Source organism: Balaenoptera ricei, chromosome 19, assembly GCF_028023285.1.
Source record: "Balaenoptera ricei isolate mBalRic1 chromosome 19, mBalRic1.hap2, whole genome shotgun sequence".
Taxonomy (NCBI): domain Eukaryota; kingdom Metazoa; phylum Chordata; class Mammalia; order Artiodactyla; family Balaenopteridae; genus Balaenoptera; species Balaenoptera ricei.
In genome coordinates this window covers 178,379-202,026 of record NC_082657.1, presented here as the reverse complement: position 1 = coordinate 202,026, position 23,648 = coordinate 178,379, and the positions used below count along the sequence as shown (strand labels likewise).

The following is a 23,648-nucleotide window of genomic DNA, read 5'->3' as shown; positions in this document are numbered from 1 at the left end:
GGAGCTGCCCATGTCCCTGGTGTGTCTTCTGGTCTCTCGGGACCTGGACTCACCAGGGGAGTGCTTGGCTCAGGAAGCGCCACTGACTCAGAACCATGGCACCTCGGGCTGCAGGCCTGGCTGCCTGGACTGTGCCAGCAGGTGTTGGAAATGAGGGGGGTGGGGTTGTCCTGGCAGAGATGTCACTGGTCTGGGGAGGGGCGTGGTGGCTGCAGCCCACCACCTTGAGAGGTGTGTTGCCAGGAAGCAGCCCCAGGGGGAGGAAGCCAAGGCCTGGGCTCTGGACCAAGACAGTTTCTAGCCCCTTGTCGTTGGCTGGACAGGGCTGGTCCGGTCCAGTCCACTGTGGGGTCAGCCTGCCTTCAACCCCCAGGACTCCAGAAGTCCCACTCTTCTTCCTGGACACGCTGCCCCCACCCAGAGCCACTGACACCCCAGGTTGCACTCACCCCACCAGTGGCTCTAGGTGGAGGATTCATGAGGTGTTGAAGGCTGGGAGTGGTGGTGGGGACCCCCTCTCCTGATGAGCCTGGACCGTCACTGCCCTGTCAGCCTGTGCCTCCTTCCTGGCACCCCGGACATCCGGCCAAGGTCAGGCTTGGTGTTCCCTGTCCTGGGGGCGGGGAGGGCAGTGTGACAGGTCTGGTGGGAACCTGGCATCCGGAGGGAGTGGCCCCACCACAGGCACCCTCCCATGGGGAGGAGCACTTCGCATCCAGCTGCAGGTAGGGCTAGGGTTGGGGTCAGAACAGGCAAGGAAGCGCCAGCCAGAGGGAGGAAGCACCAGCGGGTGGGAAGAGCCTGCTGGCCCGCTGGGGTCTGTCACTGCGGAAGTCGACTCTTGGGCTGCTGGCCACCTATCCTGAAGCTTCCGTCCTCTCCTTCATCTGCCTTTCCTGTCTGTCTTCTGTGGTCTCCCCAGGGTCTGTCTCTGCCCAGCTCTCCTGGGAGTCCCTGTGTCTCCTCTCCATGCCTGTCTGGGGTCCTTCCTGGGGTCACTCAGGTCCACCTGGCTCTTGGCTGGGGCGTCCCCCAAGTGTAGCTCAGAATCTGCGGTGCTCCCTGTCTGTCCCTGATGCTCTTCAGAACCCCTCTGGGTCTCACCTGCCTGTGTGCCTGTGTGTCCAGATCCTCTACCTGCACGCTCCCCTTCTCGGTCCCGATTCCCAGTCTCCTTGCCTACTGGCCTCTGCTCCCCTTTCTCTGGACGCCGCTGCCCTGTGTGGGGTGATCCTTCCAGAGCCCAGCCCCTGACCCTCCCCAGACCCCCTCTGCCGTCTCCCCCCGGCCCCTTCGCTGCCTGACCGCCTTTCCCCGCAGGCCGGGTCCAGATGCCCTGCTCTCGGCCGCCCTGGCTCCGCCGCCCCCGGGTCCCCCTGGGCTCGGAGCCCAGCATCCCGGGCTCGCCGTCCACACCCCGGTCCCCCGGCAGGGGGGAGGACGAAGACGAGGGTGATGAGGAGGAAGGGGACGGCAGCCGGGGACCCATCCTGCCGCCCGCGTCCCCCGTGGAATGCCTCATCTGCGTGTCGCCCTTTGACAGCGTATTCAAGCTGCCCAAGTGCCTGGACTGCAGCCACGTCTTCTGCCTCGAGTGCCTGGCTCGTCTGTCTTTGGCCACGGCGGGCGGCGGCGACGCGGTGGCCTGTCCCGTGTGCCGCGCGCCCACGCGCCTGGCCCCACGCCGCGAGCTGCCCGCGCTGCCCACGCAGCTCAGCCTGCTGCCCGGCTCCGCACGCGCCCCGCCGCCGCGCCAGGGCTCCGTGCGCTTCGACCGCCGGCGCGGCCTGCTCTACCTGCGGCAGCCGCCGCCCGCGCCCGGACCGCGCAAGGCCCGCCCCCCGCCGCCGCCGCCGCCGCCGCTGCGCCTCGGCCGCCCGCTGTCGCGCCGCCTGACGCTGGCCCGCTCGGCCTGGGTCTTCCACGCGGCCGTCGCCGTGGCCGCGCTGGTGGCCGCGGGCCTCGTGGTCACGGGCCTCTACATCTTCTTCCTCATCCCGCGCGCCACCACCTCCAGCCCCGCGCGGCCCCAGCTCGTGGCGCTCGCCCCGGCGCCCGGCTTCTCCTGGTTCCCGCCTCGGCCCACGCCGGCGGCACCCTGGACCTCCGGCTGGAGGCCGCGCCCCGTGGGCCCTGACCTGGACGCCGCCCCGCCGGGGGCTGCGGAGGACGCGCTGGAGCCCGAGGGTGTTCCCGAAGAGACAGAGACGCCGGACGGGTCCTTGGACCGCAGGTGGGGGGCGGAGGCTGGCCCTGGCTGGGCCCCGCGGGCACGCGGCGGGAGGAGGCGGTGGGGGCACAGTAAACGCGTCTGCGCCGCAGGCCCTGCCTCAGGCCTGGGGACCCCGGTGTCATCCTGACGCTCGCCATGATTCCCGTGGAGGCCTTAGAGGGCGCATGGCAAGCACGCATTTCTCTAGAGAGGCCTGGAGGGATCATTCCTGGCATCATTAGCACGGAGCAGGGACCCTCTCAAGGAGCACCCGTGACACCAATCCCTGTGGGCATCCAGCTGTGGGACCCCCATGTCTGTAAAGGTCCTGCTGGTAGGCACTCATAAACCAGCTGGGGGTACCCTCGATCCTCAGCTCTTGTGGGAGCCCAGCCGCAGAGTCCCCCTGACCAACATCGTGCAGTGGCCCTGCTAGGGGTACCCCATCCCTGATCCTCGTAAGGGTCCTGCTGAGTACACCCCAATCATCAGAGCTCCAGGAGAACGCTTATCCTTGGCTGGCACCAGAGCTTAAGTCTCTGATTTACTCATCCTTTGGGCTTTCTGCAGGTGCTGGAGGCCCCCATCTTTGGATGGCAGACTATTCCCTGGCCACACCTGTGAGTGGCCCACTGCAGGACCAACCACCCCACTCCTCCCCAGGCTGTGGAGTTGCTGCCTGCAGGCTGAGCCAGGGTGGGATCCAGCCATCTCCATGCTGGTCCTGCATTTGCTGCCTTACACACCTGGCTGGGGCTTGGGCTTGAAGGGGGAGGTGTGGCCTGGCCAGGACTGGGGAGAGACAGACAGGGCCTGAGCCTCAAAGACTGGCTCCCACTTGGGTCCTGAGTATCAACTTGCAATGGGGCCTCGACTTCCCCTATGGCTAGTGGCCTCTGGGATTCGCCTAATATGCTGAGGGGCAGCTGTGGTCACTGAGGCTCAAAGAGGCCAAGGTTGCCCTCTGGGTCAGCCAGTGTCATGTGATTTTGGGTGAGGGGTCGCTCCTGGACATCCCTGGCCCCTCTCCTTAGCCACTAGAGCCCTCATCACCCCCACCTCCACTCGTTAAATACTCAGCGTCGGTTACTTCATCTCCTCCAGGGCTCCATCAGCATTTTGTGGCAACCCTGCTGTACGCCAGGGTGAATGAAGCCTCAGCCCTCCCTCAGCAGGGAGAGTGGTCCTCCTCTCAGAAGCCTTCCTGGGTTAGTCACAGTGGGGTAGATAGCAGCCACCTTCTGCACAAACTGAACATGGACTTTCTGTCTCCCCCCAGGCCCTGGAGCCCCGAGTCTGCCTCACTTCACCCCAGGTTGGGATGCTGTGTGTGGCAGGTGGGCATCCAGCATTTTCCAGACAGAAATGTGACTTCTTTGGGGCTAGAGGCTCCTGTTTGATTTGTTTACATGTGTGTCCTCAGCACCTGGCATACAGTGGGTGCCAAGTAATTTTGTAGGGAGTGACAGCATTGCCGGTAACCAAGAAGCAACCCAGGAATGTCTGCGGGCATCCTAGGTTCACCCGGCTCCCAGCCACCTTGACCTAGGCATGTCAGCGGAGCTCCTTCTGATGGGAGCCGCTGCTTCCAGGTGGGAAGCAGGAGGAGGAACGTCAGGGTGTCCTAGGGAGTGTCTTCCTGGACCAGTTCTTGTCCCACTTGGGGCCCATGACAGGTACAGGGGCCAGGACCAGTGTGCTGGGTCACTGGGCAGGCACAGCCCAGCCTGACAGGGAGGAGACCTGGTCAGGCAGGAGCAGGATTGACTGGTGGTCTGTATTGGTTTTCCCCGGCTGCTGCAACAAATTACCACCAAATCAGGTCCTTAGAACGGCACGTGTTAGTTATCTTACAGTTCTGCGGGCCAAGGGTGTTGAAATCAGTTTCACCAGGCTAAAGTGGAGGTGTCCGCAGGGCGAGTTCCTTCTGGCTGCTCTGAGAGAGGATTTCCTTAGCTTTTCTAGCTTTTCTATCTGCATTCCTTGGCTTCCTCCTCTGTCTTGAGAGGCAACAGTGTAGCCTCTTTCAATCTCTTCCTGACTCTCCTGCCTCCCTCTTTCACTTATAAGGACACTGGGATTGCACTGAGCCCACCCAGATAATCCAGGATAACCTCTCCAACTCAATATCCTTAATTTAATCACATCTGCAAAGTCCATTTTGCCATGTGAGGTAACAGATTCACATATTCCAGGGATTAGGATCTGGATACCTTTGGGGGCCGTGACTAGGCTTACCAGAGGGTCTCCAATATGCCCCTCCTCATCCCTTCCCTCCTCCACCCCAGGCTGGGGGAATTACGGTGAGGGAGTAGAACTGGCAGGGATGGGCCCAGCCAGGGGGGTCAGAAGGGGCCCTTGGCTGGTGGTGCACAGAAGAGAAAGATGATACTTTCTGCCTGAGGGTGTTCAAGGAAGGCTGCCTGGAGGAAGAGGCCTCGGGGCTAAGGGGTAACACCAGCTGGCATTGAGGCAGGGGGCCCTAAGCAGGGAGCTGGTGGCTGAGGGCAGTGGGCAGGGCTGGCTCCTCCCTGTCCTAACGTGCTTCCTCCTCGGGACTGTGGGGAAGGGTTGCTTCTCCACCCTCCCAGCTGGGAGCCTGAGACCTCAGTCACTCTTCCTGTAAAATGTAGCCTACCTCGATGTCTGCCCGCCCACTGCCTGCCCACGAACAAAGGGGCTGCCTGAAACCACCCCGGGGCCAGGATCACAGGGGACTCCTCCCGACACTTGCCTACCAGCCTCTGTGGCCACCTGGAGCTGTGCTCTCCCGGCCCTCCCTCTGCCCACTCCATCCCTGCCGGACGCACCCCCCCACGAATCTGCCCCAGACTTGCTCCTCCTTCCACTGGTCCCAATGCCTGTGAACACCCAAAGTGTGGGAGTTAGCTTCAGTGCCTGGCATGGGTGCCCAGGGACGCCTTTACTGGCCAGACTTTGGTTCTCGCTTCTGTAAAACGGGAGACAATAAACTATTTGCAGGAAGAATTCGTTCATCCACAAGTATTTATTGAGCGCCTGCTGTGTACCAAGGGGGGACTCGGGGCACCTTGCGAACGAGGGAGTTCGCATGGCAGATGATGTCCAGAGGGCTGAGGAGAGGAGCCATCATCTTGGCAACACTGCCTCCCCCTCCACGCTCGTGGGGCCCTCAACTCCCCAAACCTTTTGCAGGCCCTCCGCCAGGTCTCCTGCATTTGCCCCCGAGGGGCGCCAAGTGCTCCACTCTACCGGGATCCAGCCAGCCTCTCTCCTCACGAGGGTCACGGAAGCCTCTGCCCACACCACACTCGTCTCCTGTCATTGGGGCCTTTTGTGTTCAGGCCAAGGGAACAAGGCCCACGGGGGGCCCTCGCTGGACCCTGAGAGCGGAAGTGTCCAGCTTACAGATGGGGAAACTGAGGCTGGGCGGGGCAGGGCGTGGATTCGAACAGGGACTAGAGAGCTTTCTGCAAAACACCTCCCCTCAACTCCACACCCTGGCAGGGCAGCCTCGCTTTTCCTTCCTCCCCGGGCCCCTCTCCTCCTCTCATCCTCTGAGTCTTTCCCGCTCACAAACCTAAGCGGTGTTCGAGGCGGGGAAAGCTAGGAGGTTGTCAGCTACGCGGACCAATCGGAGGCCGCATTCCGGGCTGGGGTCGTGACCTTAATTGCCATAGCAACCTGGCCCGCCTTCGCCCCGCCGCTCTGTAGAGCTGCGCGCGCATCTTGCCCCTCCCGGAGCCTGGTGGGAGGGGCAGAGAAGGCGCGCCAGCACTGATAGCCAATCAAAAGCTTGAGACTGTCGTTGCTATGGCGATTTTGTCCGCCTTCGGCCTGTCGCGCGCATCGCGTTCAGGCCGCAGTCTAGTGGGAGGAATTGGGGGAGGGGTGCGTGTGTGTGTGTGTGTGTGTGTGTGTGTGTCCGACCAATCAGGGGCCCGAAGCTGAAGCGAAGGCCGACCTGGGAAGTGCTGGGATCCTCCGTCCCAAGGGGGAAACAGGCTCGAATGGGGAACGTCTCCCCTAGGGGCACACACCTCGGCGGGGCAGAGCTGGGCCTGTCCTCCTAAGCTGCGGCTTCCTCTGCCCTGTCAGTCTCTGCAGAGGCTTGGGGCCAGAGGGGCCAGGAGAGACCTATGACCTGCGTCCCTCTTTCTGGGGCATGGATGTTTCCATTCTAATGGCCGTGGAAAACTCCACATTGGGTATGGGACGTCTCCCAGGAATCTTCCAGAAATCTACTCGTTTTTATTTTTAATAATAGCTTTCTTGAAATGTAATTCACACACCATACAATTTGCCCATTTAGAGTGTACAATTCATCGGGTTGTTAGTATGATCACACAGTTTATGCAACCATCACCACTATCTAATTTCAGAACATTTACAAAAAGAAGCCCCATACCCTTTCGAGTCATGTCCCATTTCTCCTTTTCCTCAACCCCTGGCAACCATTAGTCTACTTTTTGTCTCTATGGATTTGCCTATTCTGGACATTTCGTACCAATAGAATCATACAGTTTGTAGAAATCCACTCTTAAAAACAACAGTGTGTGGATTGTTCTTCCCAACCGGTGGGGCCAGCTCAGCCATGGGTGTGGACTCTGGAGCCAGAGAGATATGGGTGTAAATCCTACTCCTATTATGGCCTTGTTCTTAGCCCTTCTGAAACTCACTCTCCACTTGGAGAGTGGTGGGGTGTACTCTTGGCCTTGGGCTCTCCTGGCTTCACTCAGGCCGTGCTCCCTGCTCTCAGGTACTGGTGGGCTGTGACAGGGCTGAGGGTCTCTGCTGGATTTTGAGGAGCCACAGGAGGCCAGACACAACAGGAGCAGATGGGCCCTGGGGGCTTGTCCTCTGGCCAGCCTTGCTTCAGGCCAAGCATTTGTCCCAGTGAGCCATGGACCTACTCAATCTCTGTCGCATGCTGAAATTTCATCTCACAGTTCTTTCCTTATCTCAAGGGGCACCTGTGATATTTGCCAGGCTCTGGGCTGGCTGCTGAGGTTGTAGCAGTGAACAAGAAGGTCACAGATGTTCTTATTTCTCTCTTCCTTAGAAGTCACGTTCCAGGGCAGAGCTGGACAGTCCACAGCCAGACAAACCATTCATAGTATTCTTTAGGTCAAAGCTAAGTGTTCTGTGGAAGACAAAGCAAAATGATGTGACAAAGACTGTCGGGGGCCCAACCTCGATGGTGGGGTCAGGGAGTAGGAGCACAGATGCCCAAACAAGGCAAGCAGAGGCCAGGGAACAGCCTGCAAGGCTGAGAAAATGGCAAGAGCAAAGGCCCTGATGCAGGGACAGGCTTACTGGTGCCACCGTGAGGAGCAGAGGGCCATTGGAGGAGGGCTGGCCAAGACGGACAGGAGTGTGGGAGGGTTGATGTTGGTAAAGAGCACTTAGTGATACGTGGGTTCTTTTGTTTCTCTTTCTTTCTTTTTTCTTTTTGTTATTTATTTATTTATTTATTTATTTTTGGCTGTGTTGGGTCTTCGTTTCTGTGCAAGGGCTTTCTCTAGTTGTGGCAAGCGGGGGCCACTCTTCATCGCGGTGCGCGGGCCTCTCACTATCGCGGCCTCTCTTGTTGCGGAGCATAGGCTCCAGACGCGCAGGCTCAGTAGTTGTGGCACACGGGCTTCGTTGCTCCGCGGCATGTGGGATCTTCCCGGACCAGGGCTCGAACCCGTGTCCCCTGCATTGGCAGGCGGACTCTCAACCACTGCACCACCAGGGAAGCCCTCTCTCTCTTTCTTTCTTAAGGTATTATTTAGGAAGCCAGTCTAGGTACTTTATGAGCTTCATGTTCTCATACTTGAGGTATCCCCAAGATAAGGAGGCAGCTTATTCTTGAGAGATTCTGCCTGTTTTCCAGGGGGTTTAAAGCCTCATCGTATTTTGTGCTAAGAAGTAGGCTACAGTTGGGACCTCCCAGGTGATCCAGTGGGTAAGACTCCACGCTCCCAATGCAGGAGGCCCGGGTTCAATCCCTGGTCAGGGAACTAGATCCCACATACATGCCGCAGATGAGACCTGGAGCAGCCAAAATAAATAAATATTTTTAAAAAGGGGGGGGGCAGGAATAGAGACACAGACGTAGAGGACACGGTTGGGGGGGTGGGAAGGGGAAGCTGGAACAAAGTGAGAGAGTGGCATGGACATATATACATTACCAAATGTAAACTGGATAGCTAGTGGGAAGCGGCCATGTAGCGCAGGGAGATCAGCTCGGTGCTTTGTGACCACCTAGAGGGGTGGGATAAGGAGGGTGGGAGGGAGACGCAAGAGGGAGGGTCTACGGGGATATATGTATACGAATAGCTGATTCACTTTGCTATAAAGCAGAAACTAACACCATTGTAAAGCAATTATACTCCAATAAATATATTAAAGAAAAAAAAAAGAATTAGGCTACAGTCTTGAAGAAGACATTGATCTTTCTGCCTGTATTAGTTTCTGCCTCAGCCTTTTCTATTGTCATATATTGTTGCTGGGAGAATCCGGCACTGCACTGGGAGGGGACACCTGGAAGCTTGTGCCTGGTCTCTCCTAGAACCTGCCCTGTATGCCTCTTTCCTTTGCCAATTTTAATTTGAACCTTTTCATTGTAATAAACTGTAACTAAGAGTTTGAAAGATTTTCTGAGTTCAATGTGTCAGTCTTCGGAACCGAGGGCTGACACATTGTCAGTCAGTCTTAGTCAGTCTTCGGAACTGAGGGCTCTGAGGTAGCTCCTAGCCGTCTTGCAGGGCTTGGCATGGCCGCCTCCTTCCAGCTGCTGACTTGTGATGGGAGGGCGCCCTCGCGATCTTCGATCTTCACCTGCAGGCAGCGCTGGAGTCAGTCGCACTGCAACTGCTGAGTGTGGCCATCCCCATCCTCTCCTCCAGCAAATTCCTTCCAGCCACCTTTGTTTTACATGCCGCTCCTCTGGTTAAATTCTTCAGCTCTATGACTTCCTAATCAGGGGTCAGCAAACTTTTTCTGTAAAGAGCCAGATAGTAAATATTTTCACCTTTGCAGGATGTGAAGTTTCTGGTCACTGCTCAACTCTGCCACCATAGAGTCAAAGTACCATAAACAATATGTAAATGCATGGCCGTGGCTGTGTTCCAATAAAACTCTATTTATGGACATGGAAATATGAATTTCATGTAATTTTCATGTCATGAAATAGTATTCTTTTGATTTTTTTTTCAATCACTAAAAAAAGTAAGAACTGTTCTCATTTTGGGGACGAGACAAAAACAGAAAATGGCCTGTATTTGGCCCACAGGCTGTAGTCTGCTGAGCCCTGGCTTAAACTACTCACGACTCTCGACTTTGATTTCCAGGTATCCCCAGAAGCGAGTGTCCTTTCCTGACTGGTTGTGTGCATGTGGTCTGAGAAGCATCATTCACGTCTGCACCAGGCTGGAGTATGGCTCTTCTGATCCAGCCCGCTCTGGGTGGTCCTCCCAACCTCCATGGGATACAGACTTGGCTCATCAACACAGGTGGCCCCTCCCTTGCCCAGAGGCCAGTCCAGAGCTTGATGCTCCCAGCAGTTCTGGACTCCCCCCCAAGCAGAGTGAAGGGCTCTGTAGTGGGAAGAATAATGGCCCCCAAAGATATCCATGTTCTCATCCCTAGAATGTGTGAATGTTACTTACCTTATATGGCTGAAGAAACTGCAGATGTGATCGAGGATCTTAAAATGGGGAGATTATCCTGGATTCTTTGGGTAGGCCCTCAGTGCAATCACAAGTACCCTTCGAGAGGGAGAGAGAGGAGACAGAGAAAGAGATGTGACGACGGAGGCAGAGATTGGAGTAATGTGGCCACAAGCCAAGCAAGGCTGGCAGCCACCAGGAGGTGGAAGGGGCAAGGAACAGATTCTCCTCTGGACACGACGGAAGGCACGTGATCCTGCTGACACCTTGATTCTGGACTTCTAGCCCCCACAACTGTCAGACAATAAACGTCTGGGTTTTTTGGTTTTGTTTATTTATTTATTTATTGGCTGCGTTGGGTCTTCGTGGCTGCACGTGGGCTTTCTCTAGTTGCGGCGAGCGGGGGCTAATCTTCGTTGTGGTGCGCGGGTGGGCTTCAGTAGTTGTGGCACACGGGCTCAGTAGTTGTGGCTCTCGGGCTCTAGAGCACAGGCTCAGTAGTTGTGGCGCACGGGCTTAGCTGCTCCGTGGCATGTGGGATCTTCCCGGACCAGGGCTCGAACTCGTGTCACCTGCATTGGCAGGCGGATTCTTAACCACTGAGCCACCAGGGAAGACCTGTCTGTTGTTTTAACTCACCCAGTTCCTGGTCCTTTGTTATGGCAGCCTAGGAAATGAATACGCCTATTGTTCCTTCCCTTTCTGGACATTCCACCCTCTTGCCATTTCTTTTTTCTTTTTTTGTTTTTTTTGGCCACGCCACACGGCTTGCAGGATCTTAGTTCCCTGACCAGGGATCGAACCCAGGCCCCCGGCATTGGAAGCGCAGAGTCATAACCACTGGACCACCAGGGAACTCCCAGGATTGCCATTTCTAGTCTGACTTCCTCCCCTGCCTGTTTCCCACCTCTCTGTTCTCTGTCCTCTGCCTCTTATCTGCTCCTCTCTGCCATGCTCCTTCACTCTTCACCGCTCCTTCTGCAGTGCTCTCCAAGTCGGCCTGCACTTAGTGTGTCATGAGGTGTGCACATATGCTTGAATAGCACTTGAACACCAGCTGCTCAGTTACAGTTGGATTTTCCTGGGCCTGAACACATCCTTCTACACAATGTTCACAGATGAAACCTATTTACAGAGGAGTGTGTTTGAGAGTCTACCTTCAAGCGGACTCTCCATCTTCTGTACCTCATCCCTGTCTCCGTGCCCTTCATGAGGAATCCTCCACTCTGTGATCTTGCACAGTAGCCCTGACTCAAGCCTCCTCAACGGACATATTCTGGGTGTCAGACACATGTGTGATGGGGCTGTCCTCTCCTATCAAAGTCAAGATGCACTTTTGCCAGCATTTCTTGGCTTTCCAGTTGTTGACTTGGAGTGCGGGATGAGGAGGCACCTTTCAAGCAGGGTGTTTCTGTAAGAGTGTCACAAGTCCTCAAGGGAGGTCCTTCCACCCAGAAGACCACCCCTGTGACACATGTAGCCCAGTCTTTTTTATAATCTAAAATGTGTTTATTAGGATGGTTTCCCGTTCATCTTGATTCAGTGTGCTTTTAGTGCCTTTTTTTTAAACGTGTGGTTCAGTCTTAAAAGACTTACACTTAGCTGGGCATTAAGAAATAATCCTTGGGTAGGAACCATACATATGTGGGGCATGTGGGAGAGGATTCTAGTTCAGTGCAAAATTTCACCAGCACCCATCTTCCAGTAATAATAATGTGTTAATAACCATGGTGGTAATGAAGTAATAACACTTATTGAGAGTTCACTGAATTCCAAGCACTATGGTTTGCCTGTCATACCTTTTATTTGAAGCTCATAACACCTCCACAGATAAGTCCTAGAGGTTGTGAAGAAGCTAAGGACATAGACTCCAGAGCTAAACTACGTGGGTTCACATCCCACCCCAGCTAATAATAAGCTCCATGCTCTTGGACAAATAATGTAAGCTTTTTGTGCTTCAGCTTCCTTAATTAAAAAATGGGGCCAATAGGGAATTCCCTGGCGGTCCAGTGGTTAGGCCTCTGCGCTTCCATTGCAGGGAGCACGGGTTTGATCCCTGGCTGGGAACTAAGATCCCGCAAGCCGTGCATAGCGTGGCCAAAAATAAATAAATAAATAAAAAATAAAAATGGGGCTGATAATGGCACATGATTTCTTGGTGTTTGAGAGGCTCAAGTTGATATGGGTAAAGGACATCAAGCAGAACTCAAAATGTGCAGTACTTGCTACTATCTCTGTATCATAGGTGAGGACACCAGAGTTCACAGAGGTCCAACTGCCTGCCCCAGGTGACTCCTCCTGTCCCCAGTGAAATTATGCTTGGGTTGGGGTTTGAACCTGGGGATACAGGACTGTTGTGTGTGCAGAGGAAGATGTTACTTTTCTTATTTCATGCCCAATTTACTAACATGGATTTGTCAAACAATTAGCATTTTAAAACATTAAGCAATCCAAATTTCTAAATAATTATAGGTGGAATGAGTAAAAAAGCTTATGGATTTAAGAAACTAATTGTATCCATGCTGATTTCATCCCACTCCTAGGTATTTACTCAAGTGAAATGAAAACTATGTTCACAGGCTTATGCAAATATTCATAGCCACTTTATTCAAAATAAATAAAAAGTAGAAACAACTCCAATATCCCATTACCAGGGTGGATAAACACAGTGTGGTGCATCCATAAAATGAAATCCGTTAAGCCCATCAGAAGCAAAAAATTAATGATCTATGCGCAACACTATGGGGAAAAAATCTTAAAAGCATGAAGGTAAGTGAAAGAAGCCACGAAAAAAAATGATAACCTGTAAGACCCCCACATATGAATTCTAGAAAATACAAAATTATAGTTTCGTACATTGGCTGCACTCACAAGGTGACAGCTTTATGAGCTCCTACAAGAAAAGGTATGCAGGGCATTTTTTTTTTTAATATATAAATTTATTTATTTATTTATTTGGCTGCGTTACTTGTGGCTCCTGGGTTCTAGAGCGCAGGATCAGTAGTTGTGGCACAGGGGCTTCGTTGCTCAGAGGTAGGTGGGATGTTCCCGGACCAGGGCTCGAACCCGTGTGCCCTGCGTTGGCAGGAGGATCCCTAACCACTGCGCCACCAGGGAAGTCCTGTAGGGCATTTTTGACTGAAGGCTTTCCGCAGTGGTTGCCCGAGTAGAACTCTCTGGTGTTGAACTTGCTGCTGCAGACTTCAGAGGTGGGAGATATGACTGAAGGCCTTTCCACACGCCTTACACACACGGGATTTTGCCCCATCATGTATTCCTCAGTGGTAAAGAAGGGTTGCTTCTCCTCGAAGGCCTTTCTGTAAGCCATGCATGCATAGGGCGAGTTTTCAGCGTCCGTTCTCATGAGGTTCTGCAAAAGGGATTGTTGAGGTCCCAGCTGCTGGAGACAGGTACGCACTGAGCAGTGCAGCACAGGCTCTGGGACATCCACACCTCTGCCCACGTCCAACTACTGATCTTCCCGACACCTCCTCAAACTTTGCACTTGAAATGAGTGCATTTCAGTTGCACCTCTCTACGGCCGGGGTCACCTCGGCTCGGTCACCGCGGGTACAGGGCGTGGTGGGACCTCCCCGACTCTCGCGCCTCGCCCGCTCCGCGGGCCGCGGGCCCGGGGAGCCTCCTGGACGCCATGCCCCGCTGCAGCAACCCACTCTCTCCGCCCCGGCGCGGGTCCAGAGGAACTAAAGCCGACACTGGAAGTCCCTGCCCCGCCCACGAGGCTCTCCCGGAAACGCCCCCCTCCTGGGCTGTCATTGGCTACGTCGGCACGGACGCAGTCTGCGACGTCACTTATGGGAAACGTAGTTCGCGCCCGCCCCGAACGAGGTCGCGGGTGACGCGGGCGCAGACTTAACGGAGGCGCACGGGCGGGGCGGGGCGGAGCGGGACTTCCGGCGTTGCCCTGTGGTACCCGTTTTGCCGCCGCCGGTGGTCGATGCGAGCACTTTTGAGGGCAGCGCTCGCACCGCAGAGACCACCCCGGCTGAGAGAAGCGCAGGTACCCTCGCCGCGCCTTTGCATGCGCCGTGACCCCCGGGCATGACTCCCTTTTCCTGAGACTCGCTGTCGTACCCTGAGAACGTCCCGAGGTTGCTCCCAGTCCTCGGGCACATTTTCCTCGGTCGGCCGGAGGCTCCAGCGCGCTAGGCGGGGTGGCGGGTGCGGATCTCAGCTGCGTCCGCTGAAACTCTCTGCCCACAGGTTCCAATGGCAGAGGAGGCGCAGGTGAGTGGGAGGTGCGCCCCAGGCTCTCACCACCCGGATCCCCACCCAGCGGGTCCGGACTCTGAATGAGCCCGTGACAGGTGAGGAAGGCTATGACAGGTGAAGGGACAATCTATGCAGAGATAGAGAAGAGGAGGGCCGGGGGTCTCGGAGCTCCGTGTGTGGATCCCGGCGGCTGAGGGTTGAAGGGTGAGGAGGTCCTCTGTGCAGAGCTGGGGGTTGTCCTTGGCTGTGGGCCATTGGAGGTGTGGGGTGGACGAGGCAGGATGGGATTGAAGATGCTCTCTGTGGTAGCGCACTGGAGACACACACCACTGTGCACAGTGGAACGCGGGAGTTGCCAGTGGGGTGGACTGGCGAGGCTGTGGTGAGGGTGTGGAGTTGTACCATGCTGCGGTACAGTTATGTGTCTGGCATGCAGGAGGACAGACTGGAGGGCCCTTGGATGATGTACTCAGGCCTAAGAGAGAGAGGAGAACATAGGGGTTTTTCCTTATGAAAGGTGATCTCTGGGACACGGACGGAATTGGCTGGCAGGAAATAGGGTGGAGCCTGAGTGCTTGGCGGGGTACGTAGATGGCATCTCTCTGGTCACCAGCCTGTTGTTGTGGGCTGGATGCAGAATTTAGTAGCAGCATGAAGAAAGAGGCACCAATGGTACTGGGGGCCCTGGGAATCCTCTGAGATAGGGGTGTTAGGAGGAGGGAGGTATGAGGGTATGTTTGGGGTGCGGGCTCAAAGGGAAAGATGATGTCAGTGAGAGATGTGGCAGGACCCTGAGACACAGGTCAAGGGCATGGATGTGTTTCTCTGTTCATATTTTGGTTGGCTTTCTGCCCACTATTGACCCTAAGGCTCAGTTGAATTCATCATTACAGGCCCCGGTGACCTTTGAGGACGTGGCTGTGTATTTCTCCCGAGAGGAGTGGGGGCTCCTTAATTTGACCCAGAGGAGCCTGTACCGTGATGTTATGCTGGAGAACTTTGCACTCATTGGCTCACTGGGTAAGTCTCTCACACTTTCCCTCAGCAAACTGACCACCTCTGCCTTTAATCCATGGGAAGTTCTGTGTATCTTAAAGCCCACAGAGGCTGTGTGCTCTTCCCCTGCCTCTCTCTGAGGAGCCCTGTTGGCAGCCTCAACACCTGTTGCCCTACAGGCTCCTGGAGTAGGGCTTGGGGTTCAGATGTCTACAGTTTGCCTAACAAATCCTATCCAGCTCTTCCTCTTTCTGGCCGCGTGACTTTGCTGAAGCTGTGGGCCCTCTCTGCTCTAGTTTTTGCCTTCTTCCTCCAAAAGAAGTTTTGTAGGGGCCTCCCTGGGCCAGGTGTGAGCCATGAATTTAAATCAGTAGATCAATTTGGGCAGGATTGCTGTCTTTTTTTTTTTTTTTTTTTGTCGCGCTGAGTGGCTTGTGGGATCTTAGTTACCCGACCAGGGGTTGAACCCGCACCCTCGGCAGTGAAAGCGTGGAGTCCTAACCACTGGACCGCCAGGGAATTCCCAGGATTGCCACCTTAATGTATTTCAATCCATGAACATGGGTGTCTTTCTATTTATTTAGCTCTGTAATTTTTTAAAGTGTTTTCAGTGTACAAGGCTAAATTTATTTCTAAATATTTTATTCATTTTGATGCTCTTTTAAGTGGAATTACTTTCTTAATTTCATTTTAGATTGTACATTGCTAGTGTATAGAAATATAATTGATTTTTGTATACTGATCTTGTATCCTGCAACCTTGCTAAACTCATTTATTAGTTCTAATGGTTATTCTTTTTGGTGGATTCCTTGGTATTTTCTCTATATATAATGTCATGTCATCTGTGAGTAGAGATATTTTTACTTCTTCCTTTGCTTAACTGACTTGGCTAGAACCTCAGTACTTTATTGAATATAAGTTGTAAGAGTAGATATCCTTGTCTTGTTCCAGATCTTATGGGAAAAGCGTTCAGTCTTTCACTAATAAGTATGATGTTAGCTGTAGGTTTGTTGCATATGCCCTTTTCAGGGGAGGAAGTTCCCTTCTCTTGTTTGTTGAGGGCATTTACAGAGAAAAGTCGTTAGATTTCGTGCAGTGCTTTTCCATGTCTATTGAAATGACCATGTGATTTTTGTCCTTTATTCTGTTAACATGGTATATTACAGTAATTGATTTTCTATATTCATAAGAGTTATCAATGGTGTAGTTTTCTTTTCTGGTTATGTCTTTATTTGGATTGAGTATGAGGATAATTTTGGCTTCAGTGGATGAGTTGGGAAGTGTTCCCTTCTCTTCTTTTTATGGCACAGTTTGTGAAATATTGGTGTTAATTCTTTTTTAAAAAAAATATATTTATTTATTTATTTTGGGGTGCGTCGGGTCTTAGTTGTGGCACACGGGATCTTTCCTTGCGGCACGTGAGCTGCTCTCTAGTTGTGGCACATGGGCTCAGTAGTTGCAGCATGTGGGCTCTGTAGTTGTGGCGCCCAGGCTTAGATGCCCTGCATGTGACATCTTAGTTCCCCGACGAGGGATCCAACCTGAGTCCCCTGCATTGGAAGGTGGATTCTTAACCACTGGACCACCAGGAAGTCCCCTGGTGTTAATTCTTATTCCTGTGTTATTATTAATCTGTGACGCCATCTCGGCCTAGTTTTTTTTTTTTTTTTTTCCTGTGAGGGAAGTTTTGTCTTTTTTTTAAAGTCTATTCAGCTGTTCTGTTTCTTCTTCAGTCGGTTTATCTCTGCTCTTTTTTATTGCCTTCCTTCTTCTAGTTTTGGGTTGCTTTTTTGTTGTTGTTGTTCCTTGAAGTATACAGTTAGGATATTGGTTGAAGATTCTTTTTAAATAATTTTTAATTTATTTTTTAATTGAAGTGTGGTTGATTTACAATGTTTCAGGGGTACAACAAAGTGATTCAGTTACACATATAGAGATCTTTTTTTTAATATGTGTGTTGTGACATAAGAAATATATACTTTGTCTTTGTTCCCAGTTCCTTGGCATGCAGCTCCTAAAACCTTTGGAATCTCTGGAGTGATAAGAGAGTCTTTTGTATGCTAATGGGTTGACGGTGGCTGGGGACCCCTAGATGGTTTCAGGATGGGGGATGGTCACCAGAAAGACCAAGGCATGATTGTAAGGTTGGATTTTCAGCTACTCCCAACCCCTCCTCTCCACTTTCCTACCCTGACCTTTGGGGAAGGGAGAGGGGCTGGAGATTGGGCCAGTCATCAATGGCCAATGATTTAATCAATCATGCCTATGTGATAAAACATCCATAAAAACTCCTAAATGACCAGTTCGGAGAGTTTCTGGGTTAGTGGACACAGCGAGATCCTGGGAGAATGGTGCCATCAAGGGCATGGACACTTCTTACCCCCTATGTCCTCAATCCCCACCCCTGGCATACCTTGGCCTTTTCATCTCTTCCATTGGGCTGTTCCTGAGTTGTATCCTTTAAAATAAATTGGTAATAGTAAGTAAACTCTTTTCCTGAGTTCTCTGATCTGTTCTAACAAATTATTGAACCTGAGGAAGAATCAATAATTGTGAGAATCCCAGATTTATAGTCAGTTGGTCAGAAAGTACAGGAGGCCTGGGACTTTCCGTTGATGTCTGAAGTGGGGGCAGTCTTGTGGGACTGCGTCCATAACCTGTGGGATCTGATGCTAATTCCAGGTAGTTGGTGTCAGAATTGAATTGAATCCTTGAACACCCAGTTGGTGTCAGAGAGCTGGAGAAATGGTATGGAAAAGCCCCCATGCATGTGGTGTCAGAAGTGTTGTGAATAAGACAGCTCAGAGATGTTTCTGTAATTTTCCCTCTAAGCAATACTTTTCCCAATAACTTTTGGTATGTTGTGTTCTCTTTTTCTTTCATCTCAAAATGTTTTGTAACTTTCCTTGTGGTTATTTAGGAGTACTTAATTTAAATTCCATAAATTTGTGAGTTTCCCAGACTCACTGACATAGAGAATAGATTTGTGGTTGCCAAGGGAAGGTGGGGGGGCAGGGGAGGGATGGATTGGGAGTTTGTGACTAGCAGATGCAAACTATTACATATAGAATGGATAAACAACAAGGTCCTATTGTGTAGCACAGGGAACTATATTCAATATCCTGTAATAAACCATAATGGGAATGAATTTTTAAAAATTTGTGGGTTTCCCAAATTTCTTTCTGTTGTTGATTTCTGTTTTAATTCATTTGTAGTTAGAGAACATTCTCTATGATTTCAATTGTCTGAAGTCTACTGAGTCTTGTTTTATATCCTAGCAAATGGTCTATTCTGGAGAATGTTCCATGTGCATGTGAGAATGGAGGAGAATATGTATTCTGCTGTTGTTAGGTGGCATGTTCTATAGATGTCTTGGAGGTCTAGTTGATTTTAGTGTTATTCATGTGTTATATCCTTTTTCATTTTCTGCCTAGTGGTTCTATCCATATATGAAAGTTAGAAATTGAAGTCTCTAAATATTATTGTTTGTCTATTTCTTTCTTTAGTTACGTCAGTTTTGCTTCACAGGAGGGTCTTTTTTTAAAAATTGTGGTAAAGCAAATAAACCATGAGATCTACCTTCTTAACAAATTTTTAAATGTACAGAAGAGGTTCCAACAAGTATCTACTGTATAGCACAGGGAACTATATTCAGTATCTTGTAATAATCTATAATGGAAAAGAATATATATGTATATTTATATAACTGAATCACTTTGCTGTACACCAGAAACTAATACAACATTGTAAGTCAACTATATTTCAATTTAAAAAATAAATTTTACAAAATGAACATTACAATTGCTTCTCTGACAATTTTTTTTTTAAAATGTACAGAAGAGGTTCATGTTCTAATACTTGGTTTCCTTCCTGGTTGCCATGGTGACGTGAGATTCCTGTGGTACGTGTAGGGATGGGTCAGCCTTGATTTGGGCTGGCATCTTATTACCTTTCTACCTCCTAGGCTTTGCACCTTTGAGGTCCCTATGAAGGGTGAGGTGGCCCAAATGAAGGGTGAGGAAGAGCCCTGGGTGCCCAACATGGTGGACATGACTGTGGTCAGCAGAGCAGAGGCCAGGATGGGTCCTGGTCTTGGTGAATGGGGCTAGGGGTTGCCTTGGTTTCAGTGATGGGTATCTGAGTACACTGGCATTTTGGTGCTGGGGCCAGTGACCACACCTTATTCCCACCTTTCCTCTCCCCTCTTGTGGAATCACTGTGTGGTCTTGCTATCTCTACCATGGCTCTGGATGACCCACCTCTCTGGCCTCTGTGTCTTGTCGTTTCCTCTCCTCTGTGCCAGTGCAGAGCTGTCCACTGTGACCTCCTGTGTGTGTGATTTGAGATGCGTACATATCCCTCAGTAATACTTGAACACCAGCTGCTGTGTTACAGTCATGTTTTCGTTGGAGTAGACACAGCCTCTTCACAGTGCTTGCTGTCCCCAGCAGCTAAGGCCCTGCCGATACCCTTTGCACAGGAGTGACTTGGAGGCCCTGAATCCCTTCCCTGCACTGCTCCCATCTTTGTGTCCTGGTCCCTGTTGAGGTCTCCCCTATTCTGGGCTCTGGCAGAGCCCTGTTCCACTGGGCCAGCCCTTCCTCGTCCAGACCTTTCCTTGCAACCTCCTGGCAATTCTGTGGACTCCTTTATGGGTGTGTCCGACATGCACTGGTGATGAAGGTGCCTCTTCCCTCTAAGCCAGCTCTCAGTGACTGACTCTTCTGTCTCAGGTTTTCTGTGTAGACTGCGGGATGAGGAAGCCCCTCCCGAGCAGGTGAAGAGCCGCAGAGTCCGCCTGTCAGAGACCCCCTTTCTGTGTGGGGTGTCTGGGAAGGACATCCCTGCCACCTTAGGCTTCCTCCAGCCCCAGGCCACCCACAGAGAGGTGACACCACACAGAAGCACCGAGCGCAAGGCCTTCCCACCCAGCTCCACTCGCCAGCAACAGCAGGGAGCCCATGCCACACAGAAGCCCTTCAAGTGCAGCGACTGCGGGCAAGCCTTCCTGAAGGCCTTCACGCTCCTCGACCATCTGATCACTCACGCCAAAGAGAGACCCTTCAGGTGCCCAGCAGGTGGAAATGCCCCCAAGGAGAGCTCAACCCTGGTTCATCACCGAAAAACTCACACTGGAGAAACATCCCATGTGTGTAGTGAGTGTGGGAAGGCCTTCAGTTACCCATCTAAACTGAGGAAGCACCAGAAGGTTCATACTGGCATAAAACCTTTCAAGTGTAGTGAGTGCGGGAAAACCTTCAACCGCAAAGATGCACTTGTTCTGCACCAGAGAATTCACACTGGAGAGAGGCCTTACCAGTGCAGCGAGTGTGGGAAGTCCTTCAGCGTTCTGTCTACCCTCATTCGGCACCGGAAAGTTCACATTGGAGAAAGGCCCTATGAGTGCAGGGAATGTGGGAAATTCTTCAAATACAACCATAGCTTCATTCTTCACCAGAGAGTTCACACTGGAGAGAGGCCCTATGAGTGCAGTGAATGTGGGAAAACTTATGTGACCCGCTCTGGGCTGTATCAGCACTGGAAAGTCCACACTGGAGAACGTCCCTACGAGTGCAGCCTGTGTGGGAAAACCTTCACTACCAGGTCCTACCGGAATCGGCACCAGCAGTTCCACACTGAAGAGAGGGCTTATGAATGTACAGAATGTGGGAAAGCCTTTAAACATAGTTCTACCCTCCTTCAGCACAAGAAAGTCCACACTGGAGAAAGGCCATAGGAGGACGGGGATGTGGGAAAACCTTTAGCCATGGCTGGCACGTTGTTCAACATGAAAGGTCTCACTCCAGAAAGGAGATTAAGGAGAGTAGCCATTTGAAAGCTAAGCATGTCACACCCCGGCACCCACACTGGGCTGGCGCCAGGTATGTGGGAAGCGTTCAGGAGCTGTGTTGCACTCTCACCTGCCCAGGCTGTTGGCAGTGTTGAGTCACTGCCAGTTTCTGTGACAGAAGCCATCCCACTTCTACCACCTGGCAGGTCCCCTTGGTGTGCATCAGTCACTGTGTGTGCTCAGGGAAGCTGACCTCTGTGTTCCCCACTTGATAAAGGAGAGAATCATGAGTGGTGGAGCCCATAATGGGTCTTAGTCCCTCCCTCTCCAACTGATTTAGGTGTGGACATGACCTAGTTCTGGCCAAGAGTAGCTGAGCAGTGTCTGCTGGGGGCTTCCAGGGAAGGTTAACCATTTTCATGGACACTGTTGACACTACATTTGGTCCCTGTCGTGCATTTATCCAACCCTGGAACTGGCTCACACTGCTCTGGAATGTCTGGTAATAAAGGCCTTTTTGTTTAAACCACCCTTAATCTTTGCGATCTGTGTGTGGAAGGATTGAGAACAAAATTGGGCTCATGGATAGAGGGAACAGTTTCTGTGGGGGTCCCTGACTTTTGTCTGCCTCAGTGGGGACAGCAGGATGGCAGAGGACAGCTCCAGTCAAGGTTGGCCTAATTTGCACTGGTGCCTGAGACCTCCAGGGAAAGACTGAAGGGCTCTGTGGATAAATCTTCAGCCTAGATGTCAGGTTTACTTGAGGATCCAGAGCTCACCTGAAGAATGGGGTGGTTGGCATAAGATCCCCGTGTGACTAGGGACAAGCACCTGGGTTCCTTGTTCCCAGGGAATGTTCTGCAATCTCCAGCATTGGTCAGAAGAAGCTGTTTCCAGAATCAGCTCAGAAGCCATGCCCTCTGAAATCGAGAACGTGGAGGTAAGTTCTAGACTGGCCGTAAGTCCTACAGGGGACTGTTGGAAAGAGTAAGTGGACACAGAAGCACTGAGTGAGGTCATGTGGAGTGGGGAGTCTGGTAAACAAGAGGGTTTGAGCTGGTTCTAAAGAGGCATCCACAAATGTTCCAGGAACCGTGGTTTCACAGGGTGCGGCATGCAGAATTTCTCAGGAATTGCAAACCTTTTCCCTGTGTCCAAGGTCACTGTCAGCAAATAACCTACAGGTTTCCTGGATTCTCAGAGCCTTTCCGGGCATATTCACCTCATGGCCATCACCCTGGGACTGAAAGAAGATCCTGTAGTCCTAGGATGTGGCTTTTGTGACCCAGCTAGTGTTCCTGATGTCTCTGCACACCATGGCTTTGGCTGCTTTGGCTGCCGCTGTCCCAGGGCTCCAGGGAATGAAGTGGTTGAATCAACATATGGATCCAGATCTCTGTTTAAAATTTTGGAAACTTTTTTCAAAAGGTAAATAAAATGTCAGTTCAGCGAAACTTGTTATGTGGTTGTAGCTGTGTCCCTGGTCTAGAAATCGTGCTTCATGTCAAGAAGGAAATGTTAGCTGAGAGGTATGTTTGGGGAGAGAGCCACCAACCCCAGACTTGAGGGGCTTTGGGCCATGGTGCTCAGCCAGTACTGTGGGTTGGGGTTGGAAACTGCTGCTTCCTTTAGCTTCAGTGATTCCTCTCAGCCACCCCGATGGCAGGAGGGGTGGTGGCCACGCGGGGTGGGACCCTACGGAGTTCTCGCCAGTCTGCTCAATGTCTCTCCAACACCATAAGGCATACACCCACCCCCAGGCCTGCTCGGGCCCTTCTCCCTGTGTGTAATACTTGTCTGCCCCTGGCGTGGCGGTCTGTGTGGGAGCAGAGTTAGAGTCCAGCTGAGCAGAGTAGGGCTCAGATGACAAACAAGTTGGGGTAGGGTAGACTGAACCAAACTCCTCACCCCAGCCAAAAGGGCCGGCATGATCTGTTTCCTGACCTCTTGGCCTTCTTCTCCTCTTCATGGGCCACTGGGTCTCCTCATTGTTCATTCCTGCCTGGGGCCTCTGCACTGCGGTTCCCTCTGGCTGGAATACCCTTCCCCTGGAGTCACCTCCTCAGCTCTTCCCAACCAATCTGCAGTAGCAGCTATCACTTTGTCACCTCTGCTTCATTTCCTTCATAGCTCCAGCCACCCTGCAATGACGCTGCTTTAGTCTGTTTGCATGTTAAATTTCTGTACTGCACATCAGATGGAGATGAAATGTATCTACCACAGAGCTCAGGCAAGAGCCTGGCACACAGTAGGACCCCAGGGAATGTTTGGCTGCTCTGAAGGACTGTGCTGGGCCCAGACCACAGCCCCATCATCAGAGCTGACTCTGGGGAGGGAGAAGGTAGGACAGCACAGGGAAATAGTAGTACGTCCCCCTTCCTGCACTCCCTGAGTGCTTACACACCTACCCCAGGCTGTGTAAACTGCTGCTGTGCTCTGGAGACTGAACTCACCCAGCAGGGTCAAAACCCATAGGGGCCCTCCTGCATGAAAACTGACATTCTAGTAGGTGATGTAGACCAAATGTTGTGTCCCCCCAAAATACACAGGTTAAAACCTAACCCTCAATGTTTTGTATTTGGAGGTGCGGGCCTTTGGGAGATGATTAGGTCATGGGGGAGGAACCTTCATGAATGGGATTAGTGCCCTCATAAGAGACCCCCCCCTGAGAACTCCCTCTCTCCTTCCACTGTGTGAGGACACAGAAGACAGCTATTAACCAGGATCCTCACCAGACACCAAATCTGCTGGCACCGTGATCTTGGATTTTCCAGCCTCCAGA

At 52.3% G+C, this 23,648-nt stretch overlaps 2 protein-coding genes across 6 annotated transcripts; both read left to right on the top strand.

Moving 5' to 3' along the window:
* Nucleotides 1–11: 11 nt before the first annotated feature.
* RNF225 (ring finger protein 225) lies at nt 12–10,180 on the top strand. Of its 3 annotated transcripts, none has more exons than XM_059903860.1 (2): nt 12–2,233; nt 9,529–10,180. In XM_059903860.1, the coding sequence occupies exons 1-2, from the start codon at nt 1,332–1,334 to the stop codon at nt 9,824–9,826; spliced, it is 1,200 nt and encodes a 399-aa protein (XP_059759843.1). In that variant the 5' UTR covers nt 12–1,331; the 3' UTR covers nt 9,827–10,180. The 3 variants fall into 3 exon arrangements, with proteins under 3 accessions (XP_059759843.1, XP_059759844.1, XP_059759845.1); XM_059903861.1 differs by lacking the exon at nt 9,529–10,180 and adding an exon at nt 2,783–5,200; XM_059903862.1 differs by lacking the exon at nt 9,529–10,180 and having other exon boundaries at nt 12–2,875.
* Nucleotides 10,181–13,730: 3,550 nt separating this feature from the next.
* Nucleotides 13,731–21,396, top strand: ZNF584 (zinc finger protein 584). Of its 3 annotated transcripts, none has more exons than XM_059903857.1 (4): nt 13,731–13,867; nt 14,071–14,094; nt 14,973–15,099; nt 19,809–21,396. In XM_059903857.1, the coding sequence occupies exons 1-4, from the start codon at nt 13,805–13,807 to the stop codon at nt 20,810–20,812; spliced, it is 1,218 nt and encodes a 405-aa protein (XP_059759840.1). In that variant the 5' UTR covers nt 13,731–13,804; the 3' UTR covers nt 20,813–21,396. The 3 variants fall into 3 exon arrangements, with proteins under 3 accessions (XP_059759840.1, XP_059759841.1, XP_059759842.1); XM_059903859.1 differs by having other exon boundaries at nt 13,795–13,867; nt 14,071–14,174; XM_059903858.1 differs by lacking the exon at nt 14,071–14,094.
* The last annotated feature ends 2,252 nt before the right edge of the window (nt 21,397–23,648 follow it).